This window comes from Sorex araneus, chromosome 2 (assembly GCF_027595985.1).
Source record: "Sorex araneus isolate mSorAra2 chromosome 2, mSorAra2.pri, whole genome shotgun sequence".
Classification (NCBI taxonomy): Eukaryota; Metazoa; Chordata; class Mammalia; order Eulipotyphla; family Soricidae; genus Sorex; species Sorex araneus.
Window position 1 is genome coordinate 245,857,420 of NC_073303.1, and position 22,241 is coordinate 245,879,660.

Here is a 22,241-nt window from a genome sequence, read left to right on the forward strand (position 1 = left end):
GCATCTCCAGGTGTGGCTCCAAAGCAAAACAAAAACAGTGCAGAGGGGATGTGGGTGCTGATTCTCTCCCCCTCCCCCCAAGCAGACGGTGACTCCGGGGTCAGGAATTCCCACAGAGTCTGGACGAACAAACCCTGAATTTATTCGAGGGGGCTGTGAGTTTCCATCTGTGCTCACGGGACAGAGCAGAATGGACCCCTAATCTAGCTGATGCCCGCCACGTCCATCTGGGGGTCCCCGAGCCCCCTCCCCCTTAGTCTGTTTAGTGGATCGAGGGGAGGGGGGGGATAATGCAAGTGTCCTCCCGGCTGTATTACCTCTCTGGACAGTCCTACTTCTTTTGGGGTCACACCCGGCGATGCACAGGGGTTACTCCTGGCTTTGCATTCAGGAATTACTCCTGGCAGTGCTCGGGGGACCCTATGGGATGCTGGGAATCAAACCCGGGTCCATGTGAGGCAAAAGCCCTACCTGCTGTACTATTGCTCCAGCCCCAGTCTTGAGATTCTTTGGGAGGGTCGGTGGGTCCCCTAACCGGGCGGCTCGTGTCTGAGGACAGTAGGTCCGGGAACATCTGTGGCCGTCACCTACTGGGAGGCTCTGATGCGGCTCAGAACCCCAGAAGTCCCCAACTAGGAGCAGGCACCAGGGCAGGTGTCCACGGAAGCACGTGGACGGTCGCGTGGCCGGGGAGGAGGGGAAGACCCCGCTGCGGCTGGGGGTGGGGCGGGGCGGGGGTGGGGGGGACTCCGCGGACACAGCAGGTGGCGCTGTCGGGCTCCACTGGGCAGGGCGCGTCTGGACAGTGGGGGGGGGGAGCCCCCGCGGGGAGGCTGCACTCCCGCCGCCGTCCACACGGGGGCAGCGTCGCCCCGCGCCGAGCGGATGCGGGGGCTGAGCCCAGCCGAGCCTGCGAGCCGGAGCTGCGTGTGCCCGAGCGTGCGTGCCCGGAGCCGCGCGTGCCCAAGTGTGCGTGCCCAAAACCGCGAGTCCTGGGTTTTGTGCATGCCTGGGGTGTGTGCCCAGAGCTGTGTGTGCCCGAGTATGCATGCCCGAGCGTTCAGGCCTGGAGCACCCGGGAAACTGCACCTGCAAAAAGTTGGAGCCAGAACGACAGTCCAGCGGGGCGGACGCTTACCTTGCACACGGTCGACCCGGGTTCGATCCTCGGCATCCCAGAGGGTCGCCCGAGCACCGACGGGCGTAATTCCCTGAGCACAGAGCCAGGAGTCAGCCCTGAGCACCACCACGTGTGGTCCCCCCGAACAAAAGCAATCCCCTACCCCCCAAAAGTGTCACTTCTGTGATCTTTTGTCACTGGAGGGCTGGAGCCATAGCACAGTGGGTAGGGCGTTTGCCTTGCACACAGCCCACCCGGGTTTGATCCCCGACATCCCATATGGTCCCCTGAGCACCGTCAGGAGTAATTCCTGAGTGCAGAGCCAGGAGTAACCCCTGAAAATCAGCAGCTGTGGCCTCAAAAGCCAACACCTCCCCCAAAAAAGAGAAATTCCCACTGGGGTTTCAGTTGGTGGATACCTGCTCACCGCGGCCCCTGGGGTGCACGCCCTCAGAGCTGCCCATCCCCCTTGGCTGGGCCCGCTCAGTCTGGGGTCTACCTGGGAGACAGGTGACCGCGGGGGCGGGGCCTGGGATCATCCAAGAACCCACTTCCTGTGTTGTCCTGCAGAAGGGGTGGGGCCAGGGAGCTCTGAAGAGGGGCTGCCCCTTACTCCTGGCGTCCAGGGTTCGGGGCTGCCTGTGCCCACGTGTCCCCGGTTATCTGCCGCCCTCACCCTTCGCCCCGCAGGGAACGGGGCAACTTTTACTGCGGGGGTGTGAGGGGCGGGGGCTGATAAGGAGCAGGAACCCGGCCTGCAGCTCTGATGCCCCCTCAGCAGCCACACCTCTGCCGGGGGCAGCGGGGCCAGGCCAGGCTGGGGTCCGACCTTGCCGCACCCAGCGCCTCTGCCTCTGTTTCCCCTCTAAGTCGGGAGCCTCGCCAGAGGTCCGTGTCTTGCAGGCCCGAGCTGCTTCCGGCGGAGCCCAGCTGGGTTCCCAGGTGCGGCACGGGTGTGGGACAAATATGGTGCAGCAGGACTCTGGGCCCCGAGCACGAGTGTGGAAGGGCCCCGGTTGGCTCTGCCGCACCACAGGGCCCCCCGCAGGGCACCGGCCAGAGCGACCACCAGCACTAGGGCAGGATAAGCCTCAGAACGCTGCCAAGGTGGAGCCAAATAAAAAAAAAAAAGCACTTGTAAGGTATGTGTGTGCCTGTACATGCGTGCTTGTGCATGCCTGTGCATGTATGATGTGTGTGCATGTGCACATGTGTGTGCTTGTGCATGTGTGTGCATGTGTGCGTGGGCATGTGTGCATATCTGTGTGCTTGTGCATGGTCCCATGTTACCTGTGCGTGCATGCATGCGCATGTGTGTGCGTGTGTGTGCATGTGTATGTACACGTGTGCCTGTGTGTGTACCCATGTGCCTGTGCACATGCAACCGTGCGTATGCATATGTGTGAATGTATGTATGCATATGTGTGTGTGGGTGCCTGTGCACGTGTGCATATGTGTGTGTGCGTGTGCCCTTGTGCATGTTTGTGTGTGTGTGCAAGTGCCTGTGCAGGCAAGTGTACCTAAGTCCGCAGTTCTTGGACCCTTAAGGCCCACCCCCCACCGTCCCAGAGTGGCATTTCCAACCTCTAGGGGGTCAGGAGAGCGCCAGCACTGCCCCTAAAGGAAACAGTTCCAGACGCCTCCAGAGCCTTAGGACAGAGCGGAGGCATCTGTGTTTCACGCAGTCCACCCGAGTTCGCTCCCTGCAGCCTACAAGGAGCAATTCCTGAGTGCAGAGCCAGGAGTAGCTCCTGAGCATCGCCAGGTGTGGTCCCCAAACCGAAAAACAAAGAAAAGAAAAAACGGATTAACCCTTGGCAGCACCGTCCGGGCGTCCCCCAGGGCACATACTCCGGCGACGCCAGTGAGGGAAAGAGGGACCACACTGGCCCTGCTGGCCCTGGTTTGGGGGTCACACCTGGCGGTGCTCAGGGGTTACTCTTGGCTCTGCACTTGGGAATTGCTCCTGGTGGTGCTCGGGGGACCCTATGGGATCCAACCGGGTGTTTTAATGTTTCCATGTGCAGTTGACATGCTATCCTGCCCCAGTCTCATGGGCTCAGGCGATATGGATGCCAGGATTGCATGTGGATTTCGTGCTGCCGGCCCTTCATTCAATCCCGGGCACCAGGGGACCTCCCGAGCAGGGTTGGGCGGGAGCAGCTCCCAGCCCACAGCATGGCTGGCTGAGGAGAACCATGGCAGGGGGCAATCTGAGCCTTCCTAGGTGTGGCCCCTGGGCCCCTGGAACACTGCTTGGCACCCCCGCTCCCCAATAAATAAATAAGATGCAACCTCGGGGTAGGGATGTGGTTCAGTAGAGAAGAGCACATGCCTTACCCAAACCATAGACTGTTCATTTGAGGCCTCAGCTGGAGGCACTCAGGGTTACTCCTGGAAGTGCTTGAGGGTCCCCTGGGGTGCTGGATTGACCCCCAGACTCCATCATGAAAAGCCCTTTGAGGGGCTGGAGCGATAGCACAGCGGGGAGGGCGTTTCCCTTGCATGCAGCTGACCCAGGTTCGATTCCCAGCATCCCATAGGGTCCCCCGAGCACCGCCAGAAGTGATTCCTGAGTGCAGAGCCAGGAGTAACCCCTTTGCATCGCTGGGTGTGACCCAAAAAGAAAGAAAAAAAGCCCTTTAAACCACCACCTCAGTTCGAGAAAAATATTTAGCGGGGGTGCTTACCCAGTGACGCTCGGAGGTTACTCCTGGCTCTGCACTCTGGCACCATTCCCGGCAGTGCTTGGGGACCCTGTGGGGTGCCGGGATAGAGCCCAGGCTGGCCCCAAGCACGGCAAATTTCCTTCCCTGCCACCCTATTGCTCCAGCCCCTTGTTTATTTGTTTATTCATTTGCTTTGGGTTTGGTGCTCACACAGAAGTGCTCGGGACTGACTCCTGGCTCTGTACTCAAAGGTCACTCCAGTTGGTGCTTGGGGAACTTATGGGATGCCAGGGATGGAACTCGGAGTCTCTGTGCAAGGCAAACGCCTTACTCCTGGTCTTCTAGTTAGAGCTTTTGATTTTATTTTCATCTAATTATTTTTTGTCTTTTGGGGGCACACCCGGCAGTGCTCAGGCTGGCTCCTGATGGATTGCGGGACCCTAAGAGGGAGGTGGTCTTTGAAGAACGAACTGTGGGTGGACAGTGGGGCTCACGCGCGCCCTCTGGTGGACACTGCGGGGAGGGCGCCAGGGGCCTTCATTCTAGCGATGCGGAACTGAAGCCGCACTGTGAGGTTGGGGGAGGGGGCAGAAGGGGGCGGGGCAGGGGAGGGGGAGGCAAATTCAGACGCGGGGGCGGGGGGCGGGGACAGCATGTGCAGAGGCCCCTTGGCAGGACCAGGCCCCTAGAGCAGCGGGAGGACCTTGAGTCTGGAAAGAGGGAGGGGGTCAGGACTGGCTGGCACCAGGGGGGTCATGGCCTTTGCCCCCCTGCAGGTGGGCACTGTCCGAAGCTGCATTGCGTCCAGGGGCCAGAGCTACAGGACAGCGCAGAGGGCTCTGGCTTTGCATGCGGCCGGCCGGGCTCAATCCCCAGCATCCCCTTCAGGTCCCCGGAGCACCGCCAGGAGTGAGTCCTGAGTGCAGAGCCAGGAGTCACCCCAGAGCAGCTCCAGGTGTGATGACAAGAGTGACATAGACCTGCCTTACCAGATAGCTACGCAGAACCCTTTTCCAGGTGCCTCTTGATAGAGGGACATTCTTTTGGGGTGTGGGGGAGGGGGTTGGAGCACACCCAGAAGTACTCAGAGGTTAATTCTGGCTTGGGGGTTACTTGGGGGTCCTTCCTGGCAGTGCTGAGGGGACCCAATGGGGTGCCGGGGATCTAACCCTGCATCCAGCATCCAAAGCGTGGGCTCACCTTTGGGGCAAGCTCTCCAGTGCCAGGAGATAGAAATTACTGGGGGGGCTGGAGCGATAGCACAGCGGGTAGGGCGTTTGCCTAGCATGCGGCCAACCGGGGTTCGATTCCCAGCATCCCATAGGGTCCCCCGAGTACTGCCAGGAGTCATTCTTGAGTGTATGAGCCAGAAGTAACCCCTGTGCATTGCTGGGTGTGACCCAAAAAGAAAAAAAAAATCTCAAATAAAGTCTTGATTAAAAAAGAAAAAAAGAAAAAACTACTGGAGCTGGAGCCATACTGTGCTAGGAAGGGCACTTGCCTTGCATGCAGCGGACCCGGGTTCGATCCCTGGCACCTCAGAGGGCCCCTTAACCACTGCTAGGAGTGAGTTCTGAACAGAATCAGGAGTCGGCCCTGAGCATGTGGCCACAAAACAACAACAATAAAACAAAATATTTGAAGAAAAGGAGGTTCAGAGAGGGCTAGCCACCCTGTAAAGTCACACAGCCTGCCTGGGCGTTCAGGAGGAGAACCAGCTCATTAAAATGATGCAGGTGAGGGCCAGAGCGATAATTCAGAGGGAGGGCGTTTGCCTTGCACGCAGCTGACCTGGGTTCGATTCCCAGCATCCCATAGGGTCCCCTGAGCACTGCCAGGAGTAATTTCTGAGTGCAAAGCCAGGAGTAAGCTCTGTGCATCACTGGGTGCGACACAAAAAGCAAAAATTAATAATAATAAAAGTAAAATAATGCTGGTGATCTGGAGCGGTAAGACAGCAGGGAAGGTGTTGGCAACTGACCCAGGTTCACTCAAACCCCAGCACCCATAGGGTCCCACCAGGAGTGACCCCCGAGTGCAGTCAGGAGGAAGGTTTGAGCACTTTTTTGGGTGTGGCCCAAAAAAATCAAAACCGATTTATCAAGCAAATAAGACCGCTTTAAACATCCCCATACAAATCTCCGTGTCTTGCATCTTTATTTCAGCGGAGCAATAAATATCCAGGAATAAAGAGGGCACAGAGGTCATAGGTCACAGGGCAAGTACCCAAGTGACTTCTCCTTCTTCTTCTTTTTTCTGGTTTTTGGGTCACCCCCGGCCGTGTTTAGGGCTGACACCTGGCTCTGCACTCAGAGGTCACTCCTGACGGTGCTCTGGGACCCCGCGGGCTGCTGTGAACTGACCCGGTCAGCCGTCTGCAAGGCAGATGTCCTCCCCACTGTGCTATCACTTGGGTCTCTCCACTTGTAACTCAGGCTCACCAGACACCTGTGGGCTTTCTGCACTTTCTGTTTCTGAAACACAGAGGAGGAAGTAGGCTGGAGAGATAGCACAGAGGATAAGGTGGGTCAGGGCCCCCGTGTGCCACCAGGAGTGAGTCCTGAGTGCAGAGCCAGGAGGAACCCCTGAGCACTGCCAGCTGAGCTCAAAGACAGAAAGAAAAGAAATAAAGCAAAACAGAGAAGGAATCGAAGAGATGCCCTGGGAGGCCAGAGAGACGGGGCAGCGGGGAGGGCATGCGGCCCGGGTTCAATCCCCACATCCCACAAGGTCCCCTCAGCCCCGTCAGGGGTGATCCCTGAGCACCACCGGGTATAACCAAAAATGACCAAAAATGACAAATACTCTGGCTGTCCCAGGCGTGGGGGCTCCGGCGTGGCCCACCCTGATCTCTCTGCCTGCGTGTCTGCGCGGCCCTGGCTGGTCTCCTGGCGGGGACCTTGGGGTGCCCTCCGCCCCCCATTTGGCAGGGATGTGAGACTCGTGGAATCTGACCCCGGCTGGGCCATCACCTTTGCTCCCGACTTGGTGCCAGGAGCCGGCCTTGGTCTCAGGCCCGGGTCCCCCCACGCCCCTCATAAACCCCGCTCCGGAGGCCTGAGTCCCGGGGGAGGGTGGGGAGCTGCGGGTGGGGCCCCCAGCCGCCGGGTGCAGCAGCGCTGCTGGACTTCGTCCCTCTGGGCCCTGGGCGGGGCGGCCCGTGATCGCCATCTCCACGGGCGGAAATCGGCCGCGCCGCCTCGTGCCCGGGCCTCAGTCTCCCCCCGGCTTTATTGGGGCTCCTGCATCTCGAGGCTCCTCCCCGCTCCCCCTTCGTCATCCTGAGCCCTGGAGAGGAAGGTGGGGGGCTGTGCCCCCCTTCTCAGCTCTGTGATCCAAGAGTGTGTCTGCAGAAGACAGCTGGGTGTGTGCATGTGTGTGAGTGTGCATTTATGTGTATCAGTGTGTGCATGTGTGCAAGTGTGTGTCTGTATGTGTGCATGTATGTATGTGTGTGAATGATATATGTGTATTTGTGTGTATGTGTGGCATGTATATGTGTGTGCATATGTATGTTTGCATGTGTGCATGTTGTATAAGTATATATGTATCAGTGTGTGTGCAAGCATGCATGTATGTGCGTGTGCGTGTGCATGTGTGAGTGATGTGTGTATGTGTGTGTATGTATGTGTGTGGCGTATATGTCCATGTGTGTCCCTGTGTTTGTGTGTGTCTGTGTGTGCTTCTGTGCTCTCTGGCTCTGGTTCGCTCTAAAACCACAGCTAGCTAGGGGGCCAGAGCAATAGCACAGCGGGGAGGATGCTGGCCTCGCACACAGCTGACCCGGTTCGATCCTCGGCACCCCATAGGGTCCCCTGAGCCCCACCAGGAGTGATTCCTGAGCACAGAGCCAGGAGTAACCCTTGAGCATCACCAGGTGTGACCCCAAAACCAAACCAAACCCAAACAAACAAGGACACCCTGGTCTCTGTCGGAGCAGGATGTCTGGACTCGGGCCTGAGGGAGCTGTCCCCAGCTGTCCCCGAGGCCTCCAGGCAGCTGGGCCTCTCCAAGGAGAAGGTGGGGGCTGACAGCGTCTGGAATTGCGTCTGGTTTCGTGTGTGGCATGTTTAGTGACTGATTTGGTGGGGGCGGGGGGGCTTGGTCCCTGCAGGCTGATGACTGGCTGCAGAGCCTCAGGGCCAGCTGTCCCAGTGCAGGGGGCGGGCACCCAGAACCTCACTCCTCCTGGGCACAGGCGCTAACCCTTGGGCCATCTCTTCAGCCCTCGTTGGTTGCTGGAACCTGGCTGGCTGAGGTATGTGCATATACATATACACACTTGCACACATGCACACACTGATACACATACACACATTTACACGTAGTCATGCACATGTACACACACATACATATACAGACGTGCATGCGCGTCTCACCTGGCTGGTAGGGCTGAGGGCTGGGTTTTGTCCCTGCGCCCCAGGTCTCCCCGAACTTCCCCTTGGGTGAACTCTGTGCACTTAGGATGTGGCCAGAAAAACGGAAACAAAGCGAAGAAGGAAGTCATTCTCTGAGTCCATTTGTTTCTAATTTGGGGGCTTTCCTGGGGTGGCGGTGTGCCCCAACTGGAGACTAGGGGACCCAGGGGTCACTCTCTCCCTGGCGATGGGACCCCCTGGGGGTGGAGCAGAGGATGGTGATGCGAGGGAAGAAGTTGGATCTGCACCCCACTAATCCCTGACTCAGCCCCCTGGTCTGTAGTCTTGAAGTCTCTGAGGCTGAGCCCAGGGCTGCCAGGTCAGAGGTCAGGGCCCCGTGTTCACGCACAGTCGGGGTCCCACCCGCAGCGTGCATAGCCCCCCTGCACCCTTGAGCACTGCCCAGGCCTCCCCACAAAGGCCTATGTACCACCCCAGTGCCTCCTCCCTGCCCCCCCGCGACGTGACTGACCCCCGGAAAATGGAAGAGCAGGTGCCGTCCGGCGCTGTGGGGCTGAAGGCCTGAAGGGAAGGTAAGGAAGGAGAAGTACATTTGGGGGCCCCTCGGGGCTGCTCCCCGCAATATCAGTCAACCAGGCCACACCGTCAGTGGCCCGGCCACGGGGTCACAGCAGGGGATGGGGCAACTTCGGCCCAGGAGTGAGCAAGACCAAGGCCAGCCGGGAGACAGACAGACGCTGGGTCACAGCGAGTCGGAGAGATACAGACAGACGGACGGACATGGGGACTGACGGACAGTGAGACAGAGTGAATCAGAGTCAGAGACAGAGACTGGTCAGAGACAGAGAGACAGAGGGCTCAGACACGTGGGTGTGCCCTCAGGGGACCCGGGTGCTCCTGGGGTCTCACAAACTTGGACCAGACCCACCGTACAGTATCAGGGCTGTCTGCCTGTTTGCCCGTCTGTGTCTGTCTGTCTGTCTGCCTGCCTGTCCCTCGGGGCGGCACACCGAGTGATCCTGGCTCTGCCTGGCCGGGTGCTCAGGGCTCAGTCCTAGCGGGGTGGGACGGCGTGGTGCCTGGATGCCCGACCCCGCGTGCCGAATCCCCGGAATCCTTTCCCCGAGTTTCCCGGGTCCCCCGAGTTCCCTGAGTCCAGTCCTGGTCCCCGGAGGCTGCAAGAGCCCCGGCAAGGAATGAAGAGGGTCCAGGTTCTGCGCCACGCTTCGCGGAGACGCGCACGCACACGTGTCCCGCCACCATGTCCGCCGTGTACACGCATGCGCGCCCCATGTACACGCATGCGCGCCCCGTATACACGCACGCGCGCTCTTATCCACGCCCCCTGCACGCACCCCATCTGCGGTCCGCTGCCCACGCGTGCACGTACACGGGGCCATGTTCACGCCGCATGCACGCACGCACGCATGGGGCCGCGCTCGGCAGCACGGGCACGTGGCCGCGTGGGTGCTGAGGGAAGACCCCGGGATCTGTGCTGGCCACGGAGAATCCCAGGGCCACCTGGGCAGATCCGCAGGCCACTGGGCCCCGGTGGGTGATAAAGCAGCAAAGTGACAACGTGCGCCCTAGGGACTCGGTCTCCAGTCGCCAGTCTGTTGAGTGCGGACTGTGTACCGGGAGGGGGCTGGGAGAGGCAGGCACCTGCCGCACTGAAACGCAGCATCCTGGGGCCAGGGAGAGGGGAGGGACCCAGAGAGGGCCCCGGCCGGGCTGGAGTGTGGGCAGCGCATGTGGGGAGCCCCAGGTTTAAGCCCCGGCCCGCGTGGTCCCCCAAGCACACCACCAGGAGCAGCCCCGGAGTCTGGCTGGCGTAGGGAAGAGGCTGACAAGGATCTCAGGACACGGGGCGGGCTCTGGGGACGGCCGGAGAGTCCAGCCCCGGGCAGGGGGGGCGGTTCTCTGGGTCACTTTTCCTGGCTGGCTGTTCTCCGAGGAGCGCTTCCAGCTCTCCGAGGGGCAGATCTGGGGCACTCTCCGCCCCTCCCAGCTGGGCCGAGGTGGGGGACAGGTCAACCGGCAGCTTCAGAAGATCTTCGAGGCAAGGAGCTGATCTTCCCCCACACCCAGTCCGCCCAGAAACCAGACTTTGACCCTTCTTGGGGCTTATCTGGAGACGGAGAACAGCCTGTTAAGGGTCCGGGAGGGGCCAGGTGAGGAGAGGAGGCGAGGAGTGGGGGCCCCCACCCCAGGTCAGGGCTGGGACAGGTGTCATCCAGACCCAGGTTCCTGGTCCCAGCGCCAGGAACGCCAAAGGAGCTTCTTACCTTCTCTGCCCAGCACGCGAAGGTTTGCTGGACCCTGCCCAGGAGACTCAGGATTGATCCCAGGCACCGCCAGGCGTGACCCCTGAGTGCAAAGCAAGGTGCCTAGTACTGTGTGGTACCTGCCCCCCCCACCCCCAAAAAAAGGCTGCTTAAGTATTAATGACAGCCCCGCTGGAATACATCAAGCATCGTCCTGTTTGCAAGCCACGTCTGGTTCAGCTACACAAATTTCACGCCTAGAATGCAGTAGGCGCATTGTAGTAGCTGCATCATGCCCAGCGCACACCAGATACACAGTCGGCGCTGCATCAGCGTTTGGGCCCAGGCTTATATACGTCGATGCCATATTGTTGTTTTGGGGTCACACCCGGTGGTGTCCAGGGATCACTCCCGGCGGGGCTTAGGGAGACCCTGTGGGATGCCAGGGATCGACCTCCGGTGGACCATGTGCAAGGCCAGCAGCGACCCCCCACTATGCTGCATTTGGAATGTGGGGTTCACACCGGGCACACGGCAGCGCTGGGGATGACAGCGGGCGTGGCGTGTATACCAGGGTGGTGCCTGGGTACACCGCAGGTGCCCAATGCCTGAGGCACACAGAGTATGCAGGAGGCTCGGCATTCACGGCTGGTGCATGCATGCAGCAGGCGCTCCGTTATGCTTGGAGCGCACCTGGCACACAGCCGCCACTTCATTGATGCCCACGGCCCGGTATATGGGAGGCGTCCCATGCATGTTCCCACGCGTGTTCCGTGTTAGCAGAAGGCACGCTCCCATGTTAGCAGAAGGCACGCTCCCATGTTAGCGGAAGGCATGCTTCCATGTTAGCGGAATGCATGCGTCCATGTTAGCAGAATGCATGCTCCCATGCATGCTCCCCTGCACCCATTTTAGCGGAATGGGGTGGGTGCAGAGCTGGGTTCCGGTCAGGCGCCGCCAGGGTATCCCGGGAAGGCTGCGTCTGGCCGTCCCCCGCACGCCCCTCCGCCGCAGCGGCGGCCCGACGCGGCCGGAGCGCCGCCCCACGGGCCTCCGGGTCCGCCACATTCCCACAATCCCGGGCGGCCCCGCCCCGGCTCCCGGAGGTAGCGTCCCTCTTCCCACGTCGGCTCAACCAAACCCGCGGGCGCGCCCGCCCGCGCCGAGGCCCCGCCTCCCCCAGGCCGCGGCCCCGCCCCCGCGGCGCGCCCGCCCCCGCCATTGGCCTCCCTGCCCGTCAGTTGGCACATCGCCCCGCCCTTCCCCGCCGCGGTCCCGCCCCCGCCGCCCGCGGCCCCCGTCATTGGCCACGCCGTCCGCCCGTCGGCGCCGCTCGCCGCTCGCGTTCGGTTGCGCGGCGCTGTCGCTGGCTCGGTCGCGGCGGCTGCAGTTGGCGGCGGCGGCGGCGGCAGCGGTGGCCACGGCGGCGCGGGCGGCCGGCGAGCGGCGAGCGGGGCGGGCGGCGGCGCGGGCGGCGGCGCGGGCGAGCCGGGCGGGCCGGGGCCCCGCGAGCGCCGAGGGCCGGGCGGGCGCGGCCGGGGCGGCTCCGGGCCAGGGCCCGGCCGGGGGGCGGCGGCGGCGGCGGCGGGGGCGGCCGGGGCGGCCGTGGCCGGGACGATGACCCTGGAGTCCATGATGGCGTGTTGCCTGAGCGACGAGGTGAAGGAGTCCAAGCGCATCAACGCCGAGATCGAGAAGCAGCTGCGGCGGGACAAGCGCGACGCCCGGCGCGAGCTCAAGCTGCTGCTGCTGGGTGAGCGGGGCCGGGCCTACGGCGGGCGTGTGCGGGCCGGCGGGGCCAGCGGGCCGGCGGGGCGTGTGCGGGGCCGGCGGGGCGTGTGCAGGTCCAGCGGGGCCGGCGGGGCGTGTGCAGGGCCGGCGGGGCCGGCGGGGCGTGTAAGGGCCGGAGGGGCCGGCGGGGCGTGTGCAGGGCCGGCGGGGTCGGCGGGCCAGCGGGGTGTGTGCGGGGCGGGCGGGGCGTGTAAGGGCCGGAGGGGCCAGCCGGGGCGTGTGCGGGCCCGGCGGGGCGTGTGCAGGGCCGGCGGGGTCGGCGGGCCAGCGGGGTGTGTGCGGGGCCGGCGGGGCGTGTTAGGGCCGGCCGGGCCAGCAGGGCGTGTGCGGGGCCAGCGGGGCCGGCGGGGCGCGTGCGGGGCAGTGGGGAAGCAGGACCAGAGGGGCGTGTGTGGGGCCCGCCGGGCCACAGGGGCAGCGGGGTGTGTGTGGCGCCTGCGGGCGTGCGTGGGGGTGGAGGCGGCCGAGAGGTGTCCACGGGGGACCCTGATCCAAGGTGTCCCTGGGACCCTGACTGCAGCAAGGTGTCCACGGGAACCCTGACCACGAGAACTCTGCCCAGGTGCCGCCCGCGGGGGGCGCTGACTGCAAGTCGTCCATGGGATTCTGCGAGGTGTCCACAGGGGGCCCGGTCCCCCTCAGTCACACAGGAGGGGTCCTGGCCCATGTTTGCCCCCCCCAGCAGCTGACCCCGCTGGTCCCTAGCTCCTGCCAGGCTGGGTCCAGCCTCTGGGCATGTGTGGTGAGGGGCGGGCTCTGCAGTGGGGGGCCCCAGCCGTGCCCTGTCCGGCTCCCGAGCCCGGTCAGCCACGCCCCAGGTGTCTGGGTCCAGCCAGGTTGGGCCCCTGGGCCCTCCCACCAGTGGGCGCTGCCCACCGGGGCTCATTGCAGTGTGGCGGCGGCAGCGTCCGGCCGTGGGGGAGGCCAGGGGGGCGGGAGCAGACCGCGTTCCTCTGCAGGTCCCACCTGCTGCCGGGCGCGGGCTGGCCCAGCCGGGGGCCGAGTGTTTGCACCCCAAATACTGGCGTTTACCAAACACACGGGGCCCTGCCCTCCTGCGCCTTCTGGGGTCCCCGCTGGGCGCGCCACCACGGGAGGAGGGCCACCCCCAGGCCTGGACACCCCGTGGGAGTGGCCCTGAGGCCTCCTGCCCCCGGGCCCTCACTGGCTTGTCCCATATTGGGGATGGCACCGCGTGACCCCCACGCCCCTCCCCTGTCCACCCTTGTCCCGGTGACCCAAGCAGCTGTGACCCGTGGGGATGCACCCACACCCGGGGAATGGACGCTGGGAGGGGGGGACAGGAGCCCAGGGGCAGTGGTCACGGTGGCAGGTGGGAGGGAACCCCTGGGGCCAAAGGCTCCGGGCATTTCCCATCTGGGAAGGCCTGACAGGGCAGGAGGTGCGGGAGTGGACCCCATGTGACCTGGGTACAGGTGTGGGCGGGCTCCTGGGGGGGTCTCGGGGAATGTGAACCTGTGGTCTGTCCCCTCTCCCTGTGCCCTGAGGGGCGGCAGTCCAAGGGGGGCCTGGGGGTGCATACGCCGGCGGCCTAGCTGCTTCCTGGGCATGCGCCCCACCATGCTCCTGCTTTCTCCCAGTGCTCCGTTTAGTTTAGGGGGGCTGGGAGCTGGCGTCCCTCCCCCAGGAGCTTGGGGATGGGACTGGGTGTGTCCCGGGCCAGGGCTGCCCCAGCTCTGCCCATTAAGGGGGAGTTTGTTTCTTCCGGGGGGGCTCCTTCTGGCCCAGGGCGCCCCCGGGAGGGGAGCCCCTGCTTCCGGGCCAGACCCTGCCGTGACCCCCGCGGATTCCCCCCCGCTGTGGAAGCTCGGGCGGGGCGAGGGACCCCAGGGCAGTGGCCAGGAAGCCCGCGGCCCTGCGGCGGGAGGGGCGGGCCGTGGGGAGCTGGGGCGGGGGTCCCGGAGACCACCCTCTGCCGCCAGCCGATGGACACTCGGGCCTCCCGGGACCCGGGGCTGCCGGGAGCTGCTAAATAAAGCCTAGCGCGGGCACTGGCCCGGGGCTTCCTGTCCGCCCAAGGGCAGGGGAACAGCCGGGAATCGGGCAGCGGGGCGTGGTGGCCACGGGAAGGGAGGGCGGCCAGGCGGCTCCCCAGGCCCAGGGGCCGGGGCAGCGCCACCGGGAATGCCCGCGCGGCCTGGCAGGCGGCCGGGCACACCCCAGCGGCCGGCGCCTGTCCACCGCGGCCCAGGTCCTCTGCCGCTGGGGCCCCGCCCCACCCCAGTTCCTGGGCCCCTCCCCGCCGGTTCTCCGTGGGGGCGGGCTCTAGCCACGCCTCCAGACCCTCAGTCAGTGCGAGCTGGGGGGTTCAGACCCCCCATCCCTCAGTTTCCTGCCTCCTGAGGGGACCTGGCTGGGTGCCCAGACGCGGGGTGGCCCCCTACTCCGCCGAGGGCGCGGGGCCCCCAGGTGCTTCTCCTGGTGTCTGGGCCCTGCGCCCACACGTGCCGTCCCCGCCCTTTCTTTGCCGCTGGCCCCAGGACCCCCTCCCAGCTGCTCGGGCCCCCAGCTGCGGAGTGGGGGTGGCCGGTCCACAGGAGCCCCAAGCCCAGTGCGGGACCTGCAGGGGTGAGGCCGGCGGGGCCGGGACAACGCCTGCGGCCCCTTGAAGCCCTGCGCGCCCCGACCAAGGGCCCCAGGTACACCCGAGGGTCTCGGCCCCCCTGCCTGCGCCAGTCTCAGACCGGACCCATGCCGCCTGCAGCGGTTCGGGCCTGGGGCTTCCCTTCCTCCCACATTTAGGGGGCCAGGCCTGAGCCTCGGCGTGGAGTGCGGGTGCCCGCCTAGCCTGGGGGTGTCCGCTGGGCACCCCCGCACACGCCGTGGCCGAGTCTCGGGTTCTTGGCCCTGTGGCAGGCGCGGTCCGAGGGACTCTTGGCCCCAGTGGAGGGGGGGCGCTGACGCCTCATCCGGGTAGTGACCGCTGGGCGCCCCCCTCACTCCCTGGGGGAAGGTCCATGCTGGGGCCTGGGGTCCAGCTGGTCTGAGGCCCGACTCAGGGTGGCTTGGGGCCCCGGTGATGGTGGGGAGAGGTGGGGGGCTCCCCGGAGAGGCACAGTGGGCAGCGGCCAGCTGGCCCGGGGCGAGTGGACAGGGGCAGGCCCCCCTGGCCGCACTGTGGGCGTGGGGCCGGCCCTGGCGACCGGCGGCCGGGCCTCGCGTGGCAAACACACCCGGTTGCTCCGGCCACTGCTGGGCGTGGCGGGAGCCCGCGGACCGCTGGGCCCAGCCGCCTGGGTCGAAGTCCCGCCGGCTGCGGAGATGCCCGGAGTCCCCGCGGCTTCCCAGCGCCCCGTCCCCGCGGCCCCGGAGTTGGGCGTGTGCACGTGTGGGTGCGTGCATGGGTGCGGCTGTGCGTGCGGGTGTTGGTGTGCATGAGGGGACGCGTGTGCGTGAATGGGTGCGGCTGTGCGTGCGGGTGTTGGTGTGCATGAGGGGACGCGTGTGCGTGAATGGGTGCGGGGGTGTGCGGAGTGGGTTGCAGGGGTGTGTGGGTGCTTGTGTGCGTGAGTAGGCATGGGTGGGTGCGTGTGTACGTGTGAGCGCGGCTGTGCGTGCGGGTGTTTGTGAGTGGGTTTGTGAGTGGGTGCGGGCTGTTATAAGGGCACAACTGCTTGCGGTGAACACGTGTGTACGTGCGGGTGGGTGCGTGTGTACGTGTGTGGGTGTGTGAGCGTGCGGGTGGGTGTGCATGTGAGCGTGCAGATACGTGTGAGCTTGTGTGCGCGCGCGTGCGTGTGTATGCGCACGCACGTGCCTGTCCCCAGCCCTGCGTTTTCTGCTTGTGCTCGGTAGCGCCCCCTTGCGGTGCTGTTGCGGGTGTAGTCGCCGCTTCCTAATGCTGTAGGGGTTGTAGCGAGCGGACAGCAGGGAGGGCCGTTACTTTCCCTACGGTCGACTCTTGGTCACTCCCCAGCATCCCATAGAGGCCCCCCCTCAGCACCGCCAGGGGTGACTCCTGAGCACTGCCTGCTGTGCTTTAGCCCCCAAAGCTAAAACTAATTTAAAAACACAACTGCTGGCCCTGCAGGGGAGCCGCGTGGCGCCCAGGGCCCGGGCCCGGGACCCCAGGCCGGGGCCAGCAGGAGTGTTTTAGCTCTTGTGCTCGCGTTGCTCCGTGGCCTCGGCTGCTTCTTGGGCCTCCTCGGTACCAGGCGCCCGTGGACGCACTTTCCTTCGGGGCGCCCTGCCCTGCGTGGTGGTGGCACTCCTGGGCATGCCGGGGGGCCCCCCAGCATGTGGGGGTGCTGGGCACTGAGCCGCGCCCGCCCCGTGGGGGACTCGAGCCTCACCCCCTGCGTCTCTCCCACCCCTACAAAGGTCTTGTTTGGTGTTCAGCGCTGGCGTCTGGCGCGAGGGGGGAATGTGGGGTACCGGGATCGAACTCGGGTCACCCCGTGCAAGGCAAGCACCCCCTCAGCTGTTCTGTTGCTCCTTTTTTTAAAAAAAAAAATTATTTATTTGCTTTTTGGGTTACACCCGGCGATGCATAGGGGTCACTCCTGGCTCTGCACTCAGGAATTATTCCTGGCGGTGCTCAGGGGACCATATGGGATGCTGGGAATCGAACCTTGGTCAGCTGCGTGTGAGCCAAACGCCCTACCCGCTGTGCTATCGCTCCAGCCTCTCCTTTTTTTTTTTTTTGTAAAGGCCTAAACTTCACAGTCACTGGGTCCAGGTGCCCCTCCCACCCCAGCAGCAACAGGCCCCTCCCACCGCCAGCGTTTTTCAAAACCCCCATGGAAACGCCCCCTTCCTGCCAGCAACCCACTCCCTCCTGGGGGAGGGGTCCCCAGGATTTGCCCTCTGCTCGTGCTCCCTCCTTGCCACCCTGCTCCCACCGCACCCCTGCCCGGGTCCTGGGGCCCTGGGAACGCTTCCTGGGGTCTGATGCTGTCCCCACTCACTTTGGGCACGTGCCCCCTGCGGGTAGGCATCCCCAAAGGGGACGAGGAGCAGGTTCCCTCCCTCCCTCTGCCCCCCCCCCCCCGCAGCTGGGGTGAGAGGGTGGCCCCGGGCAACCCCCACTCAGATTTGGGGTGGAGCTGTTTTTGTTTTTTGTTTTTTTTGCTTTTTGGGTCACACCCCGTGATGCACAGGGGTTACTCCTGGCTCAGCACTCAGGAATGACTCCTGGCGGTGCTGGGGGGCCATCTGGGATGCTGGAGATGGAACCCAAGGCGCTGTGTGCCAGGCCAACGCCCTACCCACCGTGCTATCGCTCCAGCCCCTGGGTGGAGCTCTGAGAATCTCTGAGGGCCGCGGGGCGAGGAAGCCCCTTGTCCTACTCTGCCCCTCCTGCCTGCTGCCTTCTGGGCATGCGCGCACGTCCCCCTCTGGCCCAGCACACGCAAGACCCGTCTGTCCACCTCTGTCCTGGGCCGTACACGCACAGTGCCTTCTCACGGGCGCGCACGTGCACGTCCCCTCTGTCCCCCTCTGCATCGGGCGTGCTTGCATGCGCGTCCCCTGTGCCGCCTGTATCCCCGTCTGTCTGGGTCACGCGCACGCACAATCCCCTCTGTCCCGGGCGCATGCACATCGCCCTTTGACCCAGGTGGGGCTCAGGGTGCCTCTGCGCACCCACCTCCGCACCACCCCGCGTGCTCACGGCGGTGCGTGGCCACTGCCCTGTGTTCCGTGTATCCGCGTGTGCGTGTATGTCTGTGGTACTTGGGGGCTCGTGCGCGTGGGGTGCGTGTCAGCCTCCCCTCCCCCGTGTACCTTCTGTGAGGCCTGTGCCCGATGTCCCCGCGTTAGGACTCTGGGCACGAAGGCTCCCCCGACTCGACATCACCCATCCCGACCCCCACCCCACACCTGAGCTTTGCCCCCTCCCCCCTCCCCACTCCCAGACTCCTGGTATCCACAGGAGATCTATGGATGCAGTGTCCCCCTAAGAGTCGCCCCCACCCTGTCGTGCAGTGAGGTGGGCTCCCCGGGTGCACTCCCGCGCTAGTGCCCCCGGGAGGGGGGCTGCAGCCCCGCATGTGTGGCAGAGCTGAGTGCTTTGGGTTGGGGTGAGTCCTCTGGGGCTTTGGGGGGTTGCAGAAGCTAGGGGTATCCACCTGCAGAGACCCCAAGGCCCCCGTGCGTGGAGGGGCTTCCTGGGGAGGGGGGCTCAGCCCCTAGCATTGTCGGGGCTGGGCAGAGGGACCCAGAGGTTCTGAGTGACCCCATGGGGCGCGTGGGGCTCCGCAGGAGGCTGGCCTAGGGACCCAGGGGCCACTCCTAGGAGTGCCAGGCACTGCCCAGAGCGGGTCTGGGATCGGGGTCTAGGGTCTTCCTGGGGAGGGGGTGGGGGTGTAGAGCGCAGGCGCCCTCCTGTGGCTTTGGGGGGGCAGGGGTGCAGGGCGCGGGCGCCCTCCTGTGGCTATGGGTGGAACTGCAACCCCTCGCTGTGTGACGGCAGCTCTGGGAGAGACTAGGGGTGCACGCCTGGGGAAGGGGGTTCTGGACGCTCTGGCGCCGCAGCTGTGCTCGGTTCCAGGAGGGCGGCAGCCGGGACGCCCCTTGGCGCTGGTGGGGCTGGGCGTGGGGTTCCGGCTGTGTGACCGTTCCCTTGGTTCCCAGCCCCCGGTGGGGGGAGGGGTCCCAGAGGAAACGGGCGGGGGCGGGGTGCCAGTGCATTGTGTCACACCAGGGAGCAAGCAGCGTGGGGTCAGGGGCCTGGGTGCCAGGGCAGGGGCCCGGCCAGGTGCGCGGCCCTGACCCTTGCTGGCCCGCAGGCACGGGCGAGAGCGGGAAGAGCACCTTCATCAAGCAGATGCGCATCATCCACGGTGCCGGTTACTCGGAGGAGGACAAGCGCGGCTTCACCAAGCTGGTCTACCAGAACATCTTCACGGCCATGCAGGCCATGATCCGCGCCATGGACACGCTCAAGATCCTCTACAAGGACGAGCAGAACAAGGTGAGGACGCCCCGGCGCCGGACACTGGCTCTGCCCTGGTACTGGCCCCACCCCCAGAAACTGCCTCCACTAGCCTCGCCCCCGTTCCAAAACATTCCCCCAGGGGCAGGAAGGCCCAGCAGCAGCCCCCGCGCCCCTCCCTCGGGCCTCTTCTAGATGTTTCAGTCCCGGTGGGGTCTGAAGGTCTGGTTCTGCTCTGAGTGCTGGGGAACCTGGCGGCACCTGCGGGGGTGCAGGGGAGCACGAGGCCGTGGGTGGGGTACAGTGGGTCACTGGGGGGTGGGGGCCTGATGGGCGCCCGGCATGTGTGATGTGTGCATGTGCAAACGTATGATCGGTGTGATGCGAGTATGTCGTGTGTGCATGTTTGACGTCTGCTTGGGGCCGTGCTTGCCGCGTTGTATGATGTGTATGTTGCAGCGTGCTGCATGTGCCGTACATGTGCATGTGCACGTGTGTGGCGTGTGCAGGCCAGACTGTCCCTGACCCTGCCCAGTGCCCAGCTTGCCCGGCTTCTGCTGGTTGGTTTGCGGGGAGGCAGGGGCGATACCTCCTCTTGGGGGTGCCCTTCTGTGGCCTCCAGAGCGCAGCTGACCCGCGTTGGGGCAGCATTTGGCTGCGGGGAAGCATCTACAGGAGACTCTTACCCACTGCCGGGCACCGCCGAGTCCGCGCCCAGGCAGGGGACAGCATGGCCACTGGGGGCCGGGCCATGCCCACACACCGCAGGTGGGGGCCCGGCCTCCAGGCGCACCCTCCCTCTGGGCCCCGTGGGCCCCCCAGGCACCCCGTCCGGAGGCTTGGGGGCTGTGTGTGTGACCTGGACCCACTGCTGCACACATGGGCGCCCACATGTCATGGGGCACACGCGTGTGCAGGGGTGTGCTTGTGTGGGTATGAGCACGGGTGTGCTGTGCGTGTTTGCCTGTGCGTGTGTGGGGGGTGCGAGGACCCAACTCTGGGCAGCTCCTGGTGCCTCTGTCCTGGGGCCCGCAGGTGCTGGGGGGTGGGGTGGCCGTCCGGGCCCTGAGAGCCGGTGTTGGGGGCGCCTTCCCGCAGGCCAACGCGCTGCTGATCCGCGAGGTGGACGTGGAAAAGGTGACGACGTTCGATCAGCGCTATGTGGCAGCCATCAAGACGCTGTGGAGCGACCCGGGCATCCAGGAGTGCTACGACCGGCGCCGCGAGTACCAGCTCTCGGACTCGGCCAAGTAGTGAGTGTGGCGGCCCCGCCCCTGACCCCGCCCCCGCCCCGCCCCCGCCACCTCCCTAACCCCGCCCCACATCGCCCTGACCCCACCCACCACATCCCTAACCCCGCCCACATCACCCTTAGCACACCCTGCCCCTCCCTGCCCCCGCCCCTGTTCCAGCACCGCCCCATCCCTCCCTGACCACGCCCATCATCCCCGTAGCTATCTGACAGACGTGGACCGCATCGCCACCTCGGGCTACCTGCCCACCCAGCAGGACGTGCTGCGGGTGCGCGTGCCCACCACGGGCATCATCGAGTACCCCTTCGACCTGGAGAACATCATCTTCAGGTGGGCGGGCAGGGCTCGGCCGCCGGCCTGGGGGGAGCGTGGGCGGTGCCCGGCCCGCGGGGTCCCGGGAGGGCGGTGCCTGAGCCCTGGGTCGCCACCTGCAGGATGGTGGACGTGGGGGGCCAGCGCTCGGAGCGCCGGAAGTGGATCCACTGCTTCGAGAACGTCACGTCTATTATGTTCCTCGTGGCCCTCAGCGAGTACGACCAGGTGCTGGTGGAGTCGGACAATGAGGTCAGTGCGGGAGGGGCCAGGGCGAGGTCAGAGCAGGGGTGAGGTCAGTGCGGGTGTGGGGGGGGTCGGTGTGGGCGGGGTCAGTGGGCGGGGTCAGGGCAGGGTGGGGTCCGCAGGGCAGGGTGGGGCTGGGGGACCCCGACCCGGGGAAGGGGGCTGCACGCCAGGCCCCCGTGGCACCCCAGCGCTGCCTCCCGCGCCCGCAGAACCGCATGGAGGAGAGCAAGGCGCTGTTCCGCACCATCATCACCTACCCCTGGTTCCACAACTCCTCCGTCATCCTCTTCCTCAACAAGAAGGACCTGCTGGAGGACAAGGTGCTGCACTCGCACCTGGTCGACTACTTCCCCGAGTTCGACGGTAAGCCCGCGGGGGCGCTGCCGGCCCGGGGCGGGCACGTGTGCAGCTGGCGTGTGCTGCTCGCGGGTGGGGCTGTGTACGTGTGACGTAAGCAAGGTACAGGGTTGTCCCTGTGTGCGGCCTGTGTGGCGTGCACGCACACATGTATGTCCGTGTGCCCGTGTGTACACGTTAGGGGGGAGCATGCCGGGGCCTGGGTCTGGGGGTGAGTGGGGGTGGCCTGGGGGGGCGCGTGCAGGTGCGCCTGCTGGTCCAGGGCCCCCCCTCACCCCGCCCACCCCCGCAGGGCCCCAGCGGGACGCGCAGGCCGCCCGCGAGTTCATCCTGAAGATGTTCGTGGACCTGAACCCCGACAGCGACAAGATCATCTACTCGCACTTCACCTGCGCCACGGACACGGAGAACATCCGCTTCGTGTTCGCGGCCGTGAAGGACACCATCCTGCAGCTCAACCTCAAGGAGTACAACCTGGTGTGACGCCGCGCGCGCCGCCGCTTTTCTACAAAACAAAAAGGAAAAAAAAATCAGCGAGGAGGAGGAGGAGGAGGAGGAGGAGGAGGAGGAGGAGGAGGTGGAGGTGGTGAGAGGCCTGGCGCCCGCCGGCCCGGACTGGGACGTTGGGCCTTTTTTTTTTAAGTTATTGGCGATCACACCGCGGTTTGCTCACGGACTCCAAGAAGTGCAGGTGGGGGGCGCCCGCTGCCCGCCCCGGGAAGTGCCTAACTATTTTTTTCTTTTGAGGAAAAAAAGATCCGAGAAATTCCCCCCTTTCCCCGCCCCCCTCCACCGCCCCCTCCTGCTGTGCCCGGCCCCCACCCCTGGGGTGGCCCCGGGGTTCTCTGGGCGCAGTGCTGGGGGGCCACGGCCGGCCAGCCCTGCGCCGGGGGGGGGGGGGGGCCCTGGGGACGGCGCCCGCCCCCCTCGGCATGACCCCCCGGGGGACCGA

General features: G+C 65.2%; 1 protein-coding gene and 1 long non-coding RNA gene across 3 annotated transcripts; one reads left to right on the plus strand and one right to left on the minus strand.

The window, feature by feature from the left end:
* Nucleotides 1-788: 788 nt before the first annotated feature.
* LOC129402216 (uncharacterized) lies at nt 789-11,572 on the minus strand. 2 transcript variants are annotated; one of them, XR_008628588.1, is made up of 4 exons: nt 11,126-11,572; nt 10,454-10,535; nt 8,169-8,248; nt 789-1,211 (listed from the first exon to the last, which is right to left on the minus strand). It is a non-coding gene; the product is annotated as an uncharacterized LOC129402216 (long non-coding RNA). The 2 variants fall into 2 exon arrangements; XR_008628587.1 differs by lacking the exon at nt 789-1,211 and adding an exon at nt 5,242-6,263.
* Nucleotides 11,573-11,989: 417 nt separating this feature from the next.
* GNA11 (G protein subunit alpha 11) lies at nt 11,990-21,824 on the plus strand. The gene is made up of 7 exons (XM_055128586.1): nt 11,990-12,185; nt 18,973-19,157; nt 20,217-20,371; nt 20,573-20,701; nt 20,806-20,935; nt 21,142-21,295; nt 21,582-21,824. Exons 1-7 carry the CDS (start codon nt 12,050-12,052, stop codon nt 21,770-21,772), a joined length of 1,080 nt encoding a protein of 359 aa, XP_054984561.1. The 5' UTR covers nt 11,990-12,049; the 3' UTR covers nt 21,773-21,824.
* The last annotated feature ends 417 nt before the right edge of the window (nt 21,825-22,241 follow it).